This window comes from Mandrillus leucophaeus, unplaced genomic scaffold (genome assembly GCF_000951045.1).
Source record: "Mandrillus leucophaeus isolate KB7577 unplaced genomic scaffold, Mleu.le_1.0 Scaffold439, whole genome shotgun sequence".
Classification (NCBI taxonomy): domain Eukaryota; kingdom Metazoa; phylum Chordata; class Mammalia; order Primates; family Cercopithecidae; genus Mandrillus; species Mandrillus leucophaeus.
Window position 1 is genome coordinate 211,243 of NW_012104687.1, and position 15,845 is coordinate 227,087.

The 15,845-nt window shown below is 44.4% G+C and overlaps 1 protein-coding gene across 3 annotated transcripts in view; it reads left to right on the forward strand.

Annotated features, from left to right (window-relative positions):
- The window catches only part of FBXO42 (F-box protein 42), a 112,232-nt gene that overhangs the window by 49,574 nt on the left and 46,813 nt on the right, over window positions 1–15,845 (forward strand). For 2 of the 3 annotated variants that reach the window (XM_011993947.1, XM_011993946.1), the window contains one exon: window positions 5,529–5,645. In XM_011993947.1, the coding sequence (XP_011849337.1) occupies window positions 5,529–5,645 (117 nt within the window). Of the gene's footprint in view, window positions 1–1,477; window positions 1,600–5,528; window positions 5,646–15,845 lie in introns of all 3 variants that reach the window. The other variant, XM_011993948.1, reaches the window with a different exon arrangement.

Sequence of the window (15,845 nt, forward strand, 5' to 3'; positions counted from 1 at the left end):
TGACAGTATAATTTTTTCTTTTATTTATGTTTCTGATTTTTTTCAAATGGCCATTACATTGATAAGACATAAGAATGTATTTGTCAAATTAAATTGGCCCTAACTACCTAATAAGCCTATCTATTAGGTATTTCTTTTTTCTTTTCTCTTTTTCTTTCTTTCTTTTTTTTTGAGACAAGGTCTTGCTCTGTCACCCAGGTTAGAGCACAGTGGCATGATCATAGCTCATTGCAGCCTCAACTTCCTGGGCTCAAGCAGTCCTCTTGCCTCAGCCTCTCGAGTAGCTGGGACTACAGGTGTGTACCACCACACCCAGCTGATTTTTGTATTTATTTATTTATTTATTTATTTATTTATTTATTTATTTATTTTTGTAGAGATGAGGTCTCACTGTGTTGCCAGGCTGGTCCTGAACTCTTGGGATCAAGCGATCTTCCCACCTGGGCCTGCTAAAGTCCTGGAATTATGAGCCACCATGCCAGGCCTTTGACCCTTTATTTTGTTTGTTTTTTTGAGACAGAGTCTCACTGTGTTGCCCAGGCTGGAGTGCAGGGGCACGATCTCGGCTCACTGCAAGCTCCACCTCCTGGGTTCACGCCATTCTCTTGCCTCAACCTTCCAAGTAGCTGGGACTACAGGCGTCCGCCACCACGCCTGGCTAATTTTTTGTATTTTTAGTAGAGACGGAGTTTCACCTTGTTAGCCAGGATAGTCTGGATCTCCTGACTTCGTGATTCACCCACCTTGGCCTCCCAAAGTGCTAGGATTACAGGTGTGAGCCACCACACCCGGCCTTGACCCGTTTTTTAATTGGGTTGTTTGTTTATTAATGTTGTTGAGTTTTTTTGTTTGTATGTTTGTTTGTTTTGAGACAGAGTCCTGCTCTGTTGCCTAGACTGGAGTGCAGTGGCACAATACTGGCTCACTGCAACCTCCGCCTTCTGGGTTCAAGTGATTTCTGGGTAATTTTTGTATTTTTAGCAGAGACAGGGTTTCACTATGTTGGCTAGGCTGATCTCAAACTCCTGACGTCAAGTGATTCACCTGCCGCTTCCTCCCAAAGTGCTAGGATTACAGACATTAGCCACCACGCTCGGCCCTAATATTGTTGAGTTTTAAGAGGCCCTAATATTGTTGAGTTTTAAGAGTTCTTTGGATATTCTATATAACTGTCTTTTATCAGATATGTCTTTTACAAATATTTTCTCTCAGTCTGTGGCTTATCTTCTCATTCCCTTGGCAGTAGTTTTCACAGAGCAGAAACTTTTAGTTTTAATGAATTCCGGCTTATCAATTATTTTGAGTAGGGGATAAGATCTTGCTTTGTCACCTACGCTGGAATCTAGTGGTGTGATCAGGGCTCACTGCAGCCTCGACCTCCCAGGCTCAAGCGATCCTCCAACTTTAGCTTCCCAAGTAGCTGGCACTACAAGCACATGCCACCACACCCGGCTAATTTTTTTTTCTTTTTTTTCAGATGGAGTCTCACTTCATCGCCCAGGCTGGAGTGCAGTAGTGCAATCTTGGCTCATTGCAACCTCCACCTCCTGGGTTCAAGCAATTCTCCTGCCTCCATCTCCCGAGTAGCTGGGATTACAGGTGCATGCTACTACACCTGGCTAATTTTTTTTAGTAGAGACAGAGTTTTACCCTGTTGACCAGGCTGGTCTCAAACTCCTGACTTTAAGTGATCACCCACCTCGGTCAGCTTCCCAAAGTGCTGGGATTACGGGTGTGAGCCACTGACCCGGCCATACCTGGCTAATGTTTTAAAAAATATTTTGTGGAGACAGGGTCTCCCTGTGTTGCCCAGGCTGGTCTTGAGCTCCTGGGCTCAAGTTATCCTCCCACCTCGGCCTCCCAAAGTGTTAGAATTACAGGTGTGAGCTACCACGCCTGGTCATTCTTTCTTTCATGGATCATGTCTTTGGTGTTGTGTCTAAAAAGTCATCCCCAAACTCAAGGTCATCTAGTTTGTCTCCTGTTATCTTCAAGGAGTTTTATGTTTTACATTTAGGACCGTGATTCATTTTTAGTTCATTTTCATGAAAGATGTCTATATTCATTTTCTTGCATGTAGATTTTAATTTGTGTCACTTTTGGAAAAAGCTTTTTTTTTTTTTCTTTAAGAGATGGAGTTGGCCAGACGCGGTGGCTCACACCTGTAATCCCAGCACTTTGGGAGGCCGAGGTGGGTGGATCACAAGGTCAAGAGATTGAGACCATCCTGGCCAACATGGTGAAACCCCATCTCTATTAAAAGTACAAAAAAAAAAAATTAGCTGGGTGTGGTGGTGCGTGCCTGTAATCCCAGCTACTCGGAAGGCTGAGGCAGGAGAACCACTTGAACCCAGAAGTTGGAGGTTGCAGTAAGCTGAGATAGCGCCACAGCACTCCAGCCTAGGTGACAGAGTGAGACTCCATCTCAAAAAAAAAAACAAAACAAAAATGGGGGCTCCTGGCCAGGCATGGTGGCTCACGCCTGTAATCCCAGCATTTTGGGAGGCCGAGGTGGGCAGATCACTTGAGATCAAGAGTTTGAGACCAACCTGGCCAACATGGTGAAACCCAGTCTCTACTGAAAATGCAAAATTAGTTGAGTGTGATAGCACATGCCTGTAATCTCAGCTACTTGGGAACCTGAGGCAGGGGAATCATTTGAACATGGGAGGTGGAAGTTACAGTGAGCTGACATTGTGCCACTGCATTCCAGCCTGGGCAACAGAGTGAGACTCCTTCTCAAAAAAAAAAAAAAAAAAAAAAAACACACAGAGATGGGATCTCCCAGCCTGAGAACATGGCCAACCCCCATCTCTACAAAAAGAAAAAAAAAAAACAGAAATCAGCTGGGTGTGGTGGTGTGTGCCTATACTCCCGGCTACTCAGAGGCTGAGATTGCTCAGGAGGCAGAGGTTGCAGTGAATGGAGACCGTGCCACTGTACTCCATGCTAGGTGACAGAGTGAGACCCAGGCTCAAAAAAAAAAAAAGAGAGAGAGAGAGATAGGGTCTCACTGTGTTTCCTAGGCTGAAATTCAATGGCTGTTCACAGGTGGGATCATTGTGCACTACAACCTTGTACTCCTGGGCTTAAGCGATCCTCCTGCCTTAGCTGCTCATGTAGCTAGGACCACAGGCATACACCACTGAGCCTGGCAAAACGCTGTCTTTTCTGCATTGTATTACTTTTGCTTCTTTATCAAAGATCAGTGAAGGTTGGACACAGTGGCTAGCGCCTGTAATTCCAACACTTTGAGAGGCTGAGATGGGAGGATCGCTTGAGCTCAGGAGTTTGAGACCAGCCTAGACAATATAGTGAGACCCCACCTCTATTAAAAAAAATCAGTGGACTGTATTTGTTTGGGTCTATTTCTTGGCTCTCTGTTCTGTTCCATTGATCTATTTGTCTATTATTTGCAAATAACACACTGTCTTGATTACTATAGCTTTTATAGTAAGTATTGAAGTCAGATGGTATCAGTCTTCTGACTTTGTTCTTCTCCTTCCATGTTTTCTTGGCTATTCTGGATCTTGTGCTTTTCCACATAAACTTTAGAATCAGTTTGTCGATATTCACAAAATAATTTGCTGGGGTTTTGACTAGGATTGCATTGAATCTATAGATCAAGTTGGGAAGAACTGACATCTTGACAATATTGAGTCTTCTTATCCTATCCATGAACATGGATTATCTCTTTATTTAGTTCTTTGATTTCTTTCATCATAGTTTTATGGGTTTCTTCATATAGATTTTGTATGAATTTTGTTATATTTATATCTAAGTATTTCGTTTTTTGGTGTGAATGTATATGGTATTATGTGTTTTAATTTCAAATTCTACTTGTTCATTGTTGTATGCTAACCTTATATCCTGCAACCTTGATTATTAGCTCTAGAAATAAGACAGGTTTCTTTCCTCTCCATTGTTATATGTCTGTCTTTTTTTTGTTAGCTTTTTAAGAGACAGGGTCTCACTGTCTTGCCCAGGCTGGAGTGCAGTGGCATGGCATGATCATAGGCATGATCGCTGCTGCCTTGAACTCCTGGGCACAAGTGGTCCTCCCTCCTCTGCCTCCCAAGTAGGACTACAGGTGCAGACCACCATGCCTGACTAATTTTAAAGTTTTTTGCAGAGAAACAGGGTCTTACTGTGTTGCCCAGGCTGGTCTCAAACTCCTTGCTTCAAGCTATCCTTCTGCCTTGGCTTCCTAAAGCACTGGGATTACAGGTGTGAGCCACTGTGCCTGGCCTCTCATCTTTTAAAAAACTTTTCCTGGTTGGATGCAGTAGCTCACGCCTGTAAACCCAACACTTTGGGAGGCCGAGGTGGGTGGATCACCTGAGCTGGGGAGTTTGAGACCAGCCTGGCCACCATGGTGAAACCCTGTCTCTACTAAAAATAACAAAATTAGCTGGGCGTGGGGATGCATGTCTGTAATCCCAGCTACTCAGGAGGCTGAGGCAGGAGAATCACTTGAACCCGGGAGGCAGAGGTTGCGGTGAGCCACTATACTCCAGCCTAGGCGACAGAGCGAGACTCTGTCTCAAAAAAAAAAAAAACTTTCCTGAGTTATGTATTTCATAATCCATTTTAGCCAGACATGGTGGTGCTCGCCTGTAGTCCCTGCTACCCAGGAGGCGGAGGTAGGAGTATTGCTTGAGCCTGGGAGGCAGAGGTTGCAGTGAGCCAAAGTCATGCCACTCCAGCCTGGGTAACAGAGCAAGACCCTGTCTGAAGAAAAAAAATAAACAAAACATAATCAATTGTAAGCTAATTATTATCTCTATATTTAAGACAGAGAATGCTTTATTACAGTTTCCAACTATAGATACTTATTGAACACCTGTTATGTTCCAGACATTGTTTTATTATACTCTTTCATAAGACTAAATTATCCCCCAACACCTTTGCTTTGGAGTAAATAAGATCAATTATCTTAATATGTTGCTTTATGAGATAACATAACATAAAAGGGACTAGAGTTACAGTGTGAGCTAATTTTGTAATTTTTAATGTCACTTAACCTTCCTGGACTTTGATAAACCGAAAGGATTGCCTTTCAGTTTAAAAAAATTTATTTCCTTTGAATGAAAATCAGATAAATTTGGAATTCCTCAAAGAAATTTGTCCTATAGGCCAGGCGTGGTGGCTCATGCCTGTAATCCCAGCACTTTGGAAGGCTGAGGTGGGTAGATCACAAGGTCAGGAGTTCAAGACCAGCCTGACCAAGATGGTGACGCCCCGTCTCTACTAAAAGAAAATTATCCGGATGTGGTGGCGGGTGCGTGTAATCCCAGCCACTTGGGAGGCTGAAGCAGGAGAATCGCTTGAACCCGGGAGGCAGAGGTTGCAGTGAGCCAAGATCGCGCGGCTGCACTCCAGCCTGGGCGACAGAGTGAGACTCCGTCTCAAAAAAAAAAAAAGAAACTTGTTTTATAAAAATGATAAAAACAGGTAATAGACACAGTTTTAATGATTTGATGGATAAGTAAGTGTCTGGACTGAAGGATTTGCTCTTTCTGTCTTAGGTGTAGCCCATCAGTGTTATCATGGTTTCATGAAGGCTGTCCAGGAAGGAAACATTCAGTGGGAGAGCCGTACCTATCCTTATCCTGGAACCCCAATCACTCAGCGCTTCTCGCACAGTAAGTATTTACTGTGAAAGCAGATTCCACCCTGCCTGTGGTCATATTTCCAGAAACTTCTTTGGAGGCATGTTTTTTTGTTTGCTTTGTTTTTGAGACAAGGTCTCACTCTATCGCTGAAGCTGGAGTGCAGTGGCATAATCACAGCTCACTGCAGCCTCCACCTCCCCAGGCTCAGGTGATCCTCCCACCTCAGCCTCCTGAGTATCAGGACTACTGATAGTAGATAGTGCTGGGGCACGCCTGGTTAACTTTTGTATTTTTTGTAGAGATGGGGTTTCACCATGTTGCCCAGGCTAGTCTTGAACTGAGCTCAAGCAGTATGCCTGCCTTGGCCTCCCACAGGGCTGGGATTATATACGTGAGCCACTGCACTTGGCCACAGCATGCATTTTATCTGACTTTTAATTATTTATTTATTTTGAAATGGAGTCTCACTCTGTCACCCAGACTGTGATATGGTGGCGTGATCATGTGTCACTGCAGCCTCGACCTCCTGGGCTCAGGTAGTCCTCCTGCCTCAGCCTTTTGAGTAGCTGGGCCCACAGGTGCATGCCACCACGCCTAGCTAATTTTTAAAAAATTATTTGTAGAGATGGTGTCTCACCGTATTACCCAGGCTTGTCTGGAACTCCTGGGCTCAAGCGATCCTCCCACCTTGGCCTCCCAAAATGTTGGGATTACAAGTGTGAGCCACTATGCCTGGCCATTATCTGACTTTTTAATGAAGAGAATGTAAAATGAGAGTTTATATTAATTTTATAACCCAAATTAGGGAAAAGTGTGAGCCTAAATATATTGTAGGCAGTTTGTTAATAATTTTATATTCTGCTTTTTTTTTTTTTTTTTGAGATGGAGTCTGTTGCCCAGGGTAGAGTGTAGTGGTACAATCTTGTCTCACCACAACCTCCACCTCTCGAGTTCAAGCGATTCTCCTGCCTCAGCCTCCCGAGTAGTTGAGACTACAGGTGTGTGCCACCACACCCAGCTGATTTTTGTATTTTTAGTAGAGATGGGGTTTCGCCATGTTTGCCAGGCTGGTCTCGAACTCCTGACCTCACGTGATCCACCCACCTTGGCCTCCCAAAGTGCTGGGATTACAGGCATGAGCCACTGCACCCAGCCCTCTGCTTTTTCATTGGATTTTTCTCTACTCCAAAGTGGTCAAGGTGTTATGGTTAGAATTTTAAACATCTCACATTATCTAAGAGGAAAACAAAGGAAAGCTGTACATGAGGGTATTTCTAAGATCTTGCTTAGAGAGTAGTCAGATTTTAGTGCTAGATCATATAATGACTATTTCAACATAGTATATGTTCAGCAAATACAAAATTTAAATGGACTCCTACAAAAATTTTGAATGTGACAAGTATCGATTGTAAAATACAAATTTGGGCTGGGTTTGGTGGCTCACGCCTGTAATCCCAGCCCTTTGGGAGGCTGAGGTGGGCAGATCACCTGAGGTCAGGAGTTTGAGACCAGCCTGGCCAACATGGCGAAACCCTGTCCACTAAAAATAAAAAAAAAAATTAGCCGGCCGTAGTGCCACGTGCCTGTGATCCCAGCTACTTGGGAGGCTGAGACAGGAGAATTGCTTGAACTTGGGAGGCGGAGGTTGCAGTGAGCCGAGATTGCACCATTGCACTCCAGCCTGGGCAACACTAGCGAAACTCTGTCTCAGGGACAAAAAAAAAAAAACAAATTTGGCCAGGCGTTGTGGCTCACACCTCTAATTTCAGCACTTTGGGAGGCCGAGGCAGGCAGATCACCTGAGGTCAGGAGTTCGAGAACAGCATGGCCAACATGGTGCAACCCCGTCTCTCCTAAAAAGATAAAAAATTAGCCAGACGTGGTGGCAGGCACCTGTAATCCCAGCTACTCAGGAGGCTGAGGCAGGAGAATCCCTTGAACCCAGGAGGCGGAGGTTGCAGTGAACCAAGATCGTGCCATGGTACTCCAGCCTAGGCAGCAAAAGCGAAACTCTGTCTCAAAAAAAGAAGATCTTCTTGCTTTTCTTCTCTCTTCATGTGAACCTGGAATAAAGACCATTAATAACTACCTCTAAAACTAGGGACAGTATCTCCTCCTATGACATTTGGAAATCTGTAAGAAATCTGTAAAGTCGTTGCTTACTGTCTTGACTGACTGAAAAGCAGTACAAGCATGAAGTAGGCAAGGGGCAGGGATGCATAGCATCCTGTAGTACATAGGACAGTCCTATAAATAAAGAATTATCCTGCCCCAAATGACAAGAGCTCCTGTTGGGAAATACTGCAAGTCTGAAGCATGCAGCTAGCCTTCCATTCTTCCACCAGCAAGCTTCAGCATTAGTGTGCTGCATGCAGTTTTCATTCTGCCTGCCTTTCAAGGACCTGGCTTACCTTTTCGGCCTGACTCACTGCTGCATCCTTAGGTAGCCAGACTTCAGCCACATGAACCTCCTTGTTACGTCTTAACCTTCCCTATTAGCCCTTCCCTTTTTTTCTTTTTTCTATTAGTTTTTGAAAATTTTAATGGTGTTTTGCCATGTTGTCCAGGCTGGTCTTGAACCCCTGAGCTCAAGCAATCTGCCTGACTGATATGGTTTGGCTCTGTGCTCCCATCCAAATATCATCTCCTCCAATGGTAATCCATCCCCATGTATCAAGGGGGTGACCTGGTGGGAGGCAACTGGATCATGGGAGTGGTTTCCTCCATGCTGTTCTTGTGATGGTGAAGGAATTCTCATGAGATCCGATGGTTTAAAAGTGGCAGTTTCACCTGGGTGCTGTGGCTCACGCCTGTAATCCCAGCACTTTGGGAGGCTGAGGAGGGCGGATCACTTGAGGTCAGGAGTTTGAAACCAGCTTGGCCAACATGATGAAACCCTGTCTCTACTAAAAATACAAAAATTAGCTGGGTGTGGTGGCAGGTGCCTGTAGTCCCAGCTACTTGGGAGGCTGAGGCAGGAGAGTTGCCTGAACCCCAGTGGCGGAGGTTGCAGTGAGCTGAGATTGTACCACTGCACTACAGCCTGGGCAACAGAGCGAGACTCTGTTTAGAAAAAAAAAAAGTGGCAGTTTCTCCTGTGCTCTTTCTCCTGCTGCCTTGTAAGAAGGTGCTTGATTCTCCTTTGCCTTCTTCCCATAAATGTAAGTTTCGTGAGGCCTCCCCAGCCGTGTGGAACTGTGAGTCAGTTAAACCTCTTTCCTTTTTAAATTACCCAGTCTTGGATAGTTCTTTATAGCAATGTGAAAATGGACTAATACACTACCTCAGTCTTGCTAAGTGCTTAGATTACAGGCGTGAGCTACCACATCCGGCCTGCCCTTCTTAATTGACTGAAAGTGTCCTGTTCTCTAAAAGTCATCTCAAAGATAAAATCAAAAGCCACATGTTTTAACCAACTTCTCTCAGATTCCTCACCATAGATATTAAGCTCTTTTCTTCCTCTCTGCTTCCCTAATATACTGTTCATACCTTCCTCCATTATTTATTACCATCTGTCTTTTGCTGTTATTATCTGTGTGAGAGAGGCTGCATGCTAAAAAGGAAAGACCTTTGGATGTGGGAAGCAAGTTTCTTGGCTTGTCTGACCCACAGTTTCTTTGCCTGAAAAATGGATATGACAAATTCTGTTTGTGCCATAGATTGCTGAGAAATGCATTTAAGAAAACACTTGTCAAAATATGTTTTAAGGTCAAGGCAGAATTACTTGAGCCCAGCTGTTTGAGACCAATTTGGGCAACATCTCTATTTAAAATTAAAATATATGTATATATTTTAAGCTGTAAAAAGGTAGGATGATGATGATGTCTCCCCAACAAGATTGTTGTCTACTTGAAGATAGATAGGCTATAGCCGGGTGCGGTGGCTCACGTCTGTAATTCCAGCACTTTGGGAGGCTGAGGCAGGCAGATCACAAGGTCAGGAGTTCGAGACCAGCCTGGCCAATATGGTGAAACCCCATCTCTACTAAAAATACAAAAATTATCTGGGAGTGGTGGCAGACGCCTGTCGTCCCAGCTACTCGGGAGGCTGAGGCAGGAGAATCACTTGAACCCGGGAGGCGGAAGTTGTAGTGAGCTGAGATCAGGCCACTATACTCCAGCCTGGGAGACAGAGCAACACTCTGTCTCAAAAAAAAAAAAAAAAAAAAAAGAAGAAGAAGAAGATGGACAGGCTCCATGTCTTAGACATTTTTGTACTGTTTCTTTTTTCTTATTTTTGAGATGGGGTCTCACTCTGTCACTCAGGCACCCAGGCTGGAGTGAAGTGGCATGGTCTCGGCTCACTACAACCTCTGCCTCCCAGATTTAAGCAATTCTCTTGCCTCAGCCTCCCGAGTAGCTGGGATTACTGGTGCCTGCCACCACGCCCAGCTAATTTTTGTATTTGTAGTAGAGATGGGGTTTCGCCCTGTTGCCCAGGCTGGTCTCAAACTTCTGGGCTCAAGCAATCTGCCTGTCTCAGCCTCCTAAAGTGCTGGGATTGCAGGTGTGAGCCTTCGTGCCAAGCCCTCTTGTACCATTTCACAACACCTTGTTCATAGTTGATATCTAATAAATTTGATATCAATACATTTTGATACCTAATAATTTTTGTGGACTTAAGTGCAACAAAGGTATGCACAGTACAGCGTCTTCCCTATGGAAAAGTCTGGGACAAAAAAGGCAGGTGAAGTAAAAAGGCCTATTCTAGGGCCACGTGCAGTGGCTCACCCCTGTAATCCCAACACTTTGGGAGGCCGAGGCAGGCGGATCACTTCAGGCCAGGAGTTGGAGACCAGCCTAGCCAACATGGTGAAACCCTATCTCCACTAAACATAAAAAAATTAGCTGGGCGTCGTGGTGCATGCCTGTAATCCCAGCTACTTGGGAGGCTGAGGCAGGAGAATCACTTGAACCGGGGAGGCGGAGGTTGCAGTGAGCCGAGATTACGCCACTGTACTCCAGCCTGGGCGACAGAACAAGACTCTGTCTCAAAAAAAAAAAAAAAAAAAAGAAATTAAAGACCAATTCTAGCCTTTTGGTGAATGTGTGCATAGCTAATCATGCAAGCTTTAATTAATGTAGAATGTCCTTTTCAGATTGCAGTAGGGGTCTCCTGAGTCCCCAACATCATGCTTTGAAAAATGTTTCAGTGTCGTAGGCGTCACATACAGTCAGGTAGTTCCATACACAATGCTCATCATGCTCCTGCAGGAGCCAGCAGGCCCAGACTAGATAACCACCCTTGCTTCTTCCATAGTTATGTAATTAGAGACCTTATCAAATATGTTCTGGCTTGTAGGTGTGAGACACATGGCAGCATAGTCTCTTTAAGCATGGGATAAATGCCTCAGGATCTTTCCCTGGAAACAGGTGAAGAAACAAAAGAGAATTTGACGTCTGAAAATACTAAAGCTTATCATTCATTTAGTGAGCATTTATCGAATGCTCCATACACCATGGAAAAGATGGAACTACTGGAAGATCTTGCACTAGAGATGATTATAGAATAGCGGAGAAGTATTCAGAACTGTGAAGAACTGTTTGCTTGCTCTGTGTGTAATTAAGTTGTGACCATTTGACTTGTATTTTAATAGGGATGATTAGTATGTATCTTGTAAACTAAGCCCATTTCAGAAAACTTGAAGAGATTTACCAGTTGGAATAGACATTCTCAGTATTATTTCTTAGCCTAGTATTCATACTGTACTGTGAGCTGTAACTGTATAGCACATTCTAATGGTCTAGATGTTCTGAAAGGAAAATGTTCTGTTTGGGTGGAGAACTTGTGAAAAGGGAAATTACTATTGGAGTACTGGGAGTTGCTCAAATTCTTTTTCCTAAAAGGTTCATTTGAACTTGTTGGGTCTTCCTCCCTGCCCACCCCCCCAGATCAATATATAGGTGTCTTAAATAAAACACAGGCAATAAGTAAAGTTCAGTAGGCTAGGGTGCTTAAAATAGTTGAGAGTGGTGGGGCGGGCGTGGTGGCTCACACCTGTAATCCCAGCACTTTGGGAGGCCGAGGCGGGTGGATCACGAGGTCAAGAGATTGAGACCATCCTGGCCATCATGGTGAAACTTGTCTCTACCAAAAATACAAATATTAGCTGGGTGTGGTAGTGTGCGTCTGTAGTCCCAGCTACTTGGGAGGCTGAGGCAGGAAAATCGCTTGAATCCAGGAGGCGGAGGTTGCAGTGAGCCGAGATCCTGCCACTGCACTCCAGTCTGGGCGACAGAGTGAGACTCCATCTCAAAAAATAATAATAATAATTAAGCATGTTATTGATAGTTATTTTCTCATTCCATTATATCTGAGTTCTAAATATAGCTGCCTAAATTGACTCCCTTCCTCTCCCAACTTTGTTGATGATTGACTGCTGGTCACTGAAAATACAGTAGTGTGTGAAACTTGCCATTTTAGTGCCATTAGCTTTGCAGACTTTGGGCTGTGCCCTCTTCTTCCAGAAACCTTTGTTTGCTCAAGAGAAGCAGGAAAATGCCAATTGCCCTATTTTAGTATGGGAGTAAAATACCTGTGGTAAGGACCTCAGGGCCCAGCATGTTGGCTGGGTTTTCAGTCCAAATATAGAAGAAAAATGTGGGCTGGGCATGGTGGCTTCTGCCTGTAATCCTGGCACTTTGGGAGGCCGAGGCGGGCAGATCATGAGGTCAAGAGTTCAAGACCAGCCTGGCCAACATGGGGAAACCCCATCTCTACTAAAAATACAAAAAATTAGCCAGGCGTGGTGGTACACACCTGTAATCCCAGCTACTTGGGAGGCTGAGGCAGGAGAATCACTTGAACCTAGGAGGCGGAGGTTGCAGTGAGCCGAGATTGTGTCATTTCACTCTAGCTGGGGCGACAGAGCAAGACTCTGTCTCAAGGGAAAAAAAAAAAAAAGGAAAAATGTTTGCTACCTCTTTGAAAAATAAAGCCACTGTGTTCTTTTGCTACACTAAGGAAGCAGCTGCCAAGAAGTTATCTATGAGGAACTGGAAGATGTAACAAACCCTTGACTCTTTTAGTTATGAAATCATGGATTTGTTTTATTAAGCAATGTTATAATGAACACTAGTTAAGGTTTCAGAAGTCATAGGACATTGGCCGGGCACAGTGGCTCACGCCTATAATCTCAGCACTTTGGGAGGCCAAACATCTGGCCTCCCAAATGTTGGACGGAACATCTGAGGTCAGGAGTTCGAGACCAGCCTGGCCAACATAGTGGAAGCCCGTATCTACTAAAAATACAAAAACTAGCTGGGCGTGGTGGCGGGCGCCTGTAATCCCAGCTACTTGGGAGGCTGAGGCAGGAAAATCACTTGAACCTAGGAGGCGGAGCTTGCAGTGAGCTGAGATCATGCCACTGTACTCCAGCCTGGGTGACAAAGTGAGACTCCATCTCAAAAAATAAATACATAAAGAAGTCATAGAAGCTAATTTCTTTTTCTGAAGGTCTGAAATATCAAGAGGAAAAGAATGTTCTTTTACTGACCCAACCTGGTAGCAGTTGGCTCATTTCAAAATTGCCCCATTTTTTAGGATTACTAGGTCAAGATAGGTCTAAAAGGACCAGGATGTCTGGATTTGAGCTCCTTTAGTGGAGATTAAAATGTGGCTCCAGTAATTGTCCTCTTGTTTGTCTAATGCCTTCTAACTTGATCCTTTGTTATTTGTAGTTCTTTTGTTTTTTGTTTTTGTTTTTTGAGACAGAGTCTTGCTCTATCGCCCAGGCTGGAGTGCAGTGGCGCCATCTCGGCTCACTGTGACCTCCACCTCCCAGGTTCAAGTGATTCTCCTGCCTCAGCCTCCTGGGTAGCTGGGAATTACAGGGGCATGCCACCATGCCAGACCAATTTTTGTATTTTTAGTAGAGAGGGGTTTCACCATGTTGGCCAGACTGGACTCAGACTCCTGACCTCAGGTGATCCACTCGCCTCAGCCTCCCAAAGTGCTGGGATTACAGGCATGAGCCACTGTGCCCAGCCTGTTATTTGTAGTTCTTAACAGATCTGAAATGTGAGCCATGGATTCATTGCACTTGACTTCTTAATAGAGTTCTGGGGATACAGTAAATATTTTGCAGGTGTGAGCCTGTTGATGGCTAGATGGTATTTTATTTCATCACATCTGTTTTCTCTAATTTATTTGGTAATTTTAAAAGCCTGCAGCTCCATTATTCCACAGTGTCAGAGGTCAGATAATTGGGATTTAACCTTTCCACTGACTGAGATTATGAGGTTTAAGGCACTAAACATACTGCTTTCATTACCTCTTAACTTGCTCAGTTTTCTGACTTGGCCTTCTTACTGTAGAGAGTCCCAGAGGTCTAACAGGAGGACTGAATTAAGGAAAAAAAAAATGGTGAAGAGCCAGGCTCATTGGTTCTCACCTGTAATCCCAGCATTTTGGGAGAGTGAGGCGGGTGGATCACCTGAGGTCAGGAGTTCGAGACCAGCTTGGCCAACATGGCGAAACCCTGTCTCTACTAAAAATACAGAAATTAACTGGGTGTGGTGGCATGTGCTTGTAATCCCAGTTACTTCTACTCAGGAGACTGAGGCAGGAGAATCGCTTGCAGCTGGCAGGTGGAGGTTGCAGTGAGCCAAAATTGTGGCACTGGATTCCAGCCTGGGTCACATAGCAAGACTCTGTCTCAAAAAAAAAAAAAAAAGGGGGGGCAGGGGGGAAGGTTATTCCCAGAGCTAGTGTATATCACAGAGGTGACTATAGCAGTGGCATTGGATGAGTCAGCAGTAGTAGCATTTCCCTTTTTCTGAACTTGGGTAACTAGTGCCAGAGTTCAGAAGAGACCTTGAGACCTTAAAAATATTGGTGTGCTAAACTGAATTTGACCTACAGATATGCTAGATGATCATTAAAGCCATGCACAGTGTAATGAATCTGTGAATTTCTTGTTTGTTTGGTTTTTTTTTTTTTTTTTTGAGGTGGAGTCTTGCTCTGTAGCCCAGGCTAGAGTGCAGTGGTGTGATCTCAGCTCACTGCAAACTCCGCCTCCCGGGTTCAAGCGATTCTCTGGCCTCAGCCTCCTGAGTAGCTGGGATTACAGGCATGCGCCACCATGCCTGGCTAATTTTTGTATTTTTAGTAGAGTCAGGGTTTCGCCATGTTGGCCAGGCTGGTCTCAAACTCCTGACCTCGTGCCCCGCCTGCCTCAGCCTCCCAAAGTGCTGGGATTACAGGCGTGAGCGACTGCGCGTGGCCTAAATCTGTGAATTTCTTTTTCCTTTCCCCTTCCTTTTATATGACACTGAACCATTAGTTTCACATGAACATTGAGAGGTCTTTTTTCTTTTAATTTAATTTAATTTTATTTTATTTTATTTTTACCTCCTGCATGCATGAAACGGATGGCAAGGAAAGCTTTGTTTGGGCCTCTTCCTGAAGTCCAAGACGGCAAATGCAAGACTGTAAGGAATGTGATTGTCATTTCCAAAGGATAGAGACTGCAAGGTGGCAGAACCTAGCACTCGTGCATCTTGTCTAGACTCTGGCTTTGGTCTTTGTAGTTTTAGGGTAACAGCCCTTCTCATAGTCATTGCCTCTTTTTCTTAGGAATGCCTGGTGATGTGTATGCAATCATCTAATCAAAAAAGGCTTTTCTTAGAGATCTTGGTGCTTTTTAAATGTTACTGTACTGGTTTTCTAGTCAGCACCGACCAGCATGCCTTGGTAGCTCTTGGATACGTATTGGGACTTAATGATTTCCATGCTTTTTCAGTCTTTTGCTTTGGGACTAGTCCAAGGCCATGCTACCACTAAGTTTCCCCCACTGGCCTTTGGAATTAATAAAAACTGTATTTCTTCAATCACATTGGACTTTCTGTATGGTTACTTCATAGTATTGATTAAAATAGTTTCATTGTGTGTCATAAAAAGATTCATTTATTGGCCGGGCATGGTGGCTCATGCCTGTAATCCCAGCACTTTGGGAGGCCGAGGCGGGTGGATCACCTGAGGTCAAGAGTTCGAGATTAGCCTGGCCAACATGGTGAAACCCCATCTCTACTAAAAATCCAAAAACTTAGCTGGGTGTGGTGGCTTGCACCTGGGAGGCAGACGTTGCAGTGGGCCAAGATTGTGCCACTGCACTCCAGCCTGGCTGACATAGGCAGACTCCGTCTCAAAAAAAAAAGAGATTCATTTATTGATTTGTGCTTCAGGTTTTATTTGAAAACAAAAACAATAGGAGGACCGTAGGAAAGGAAT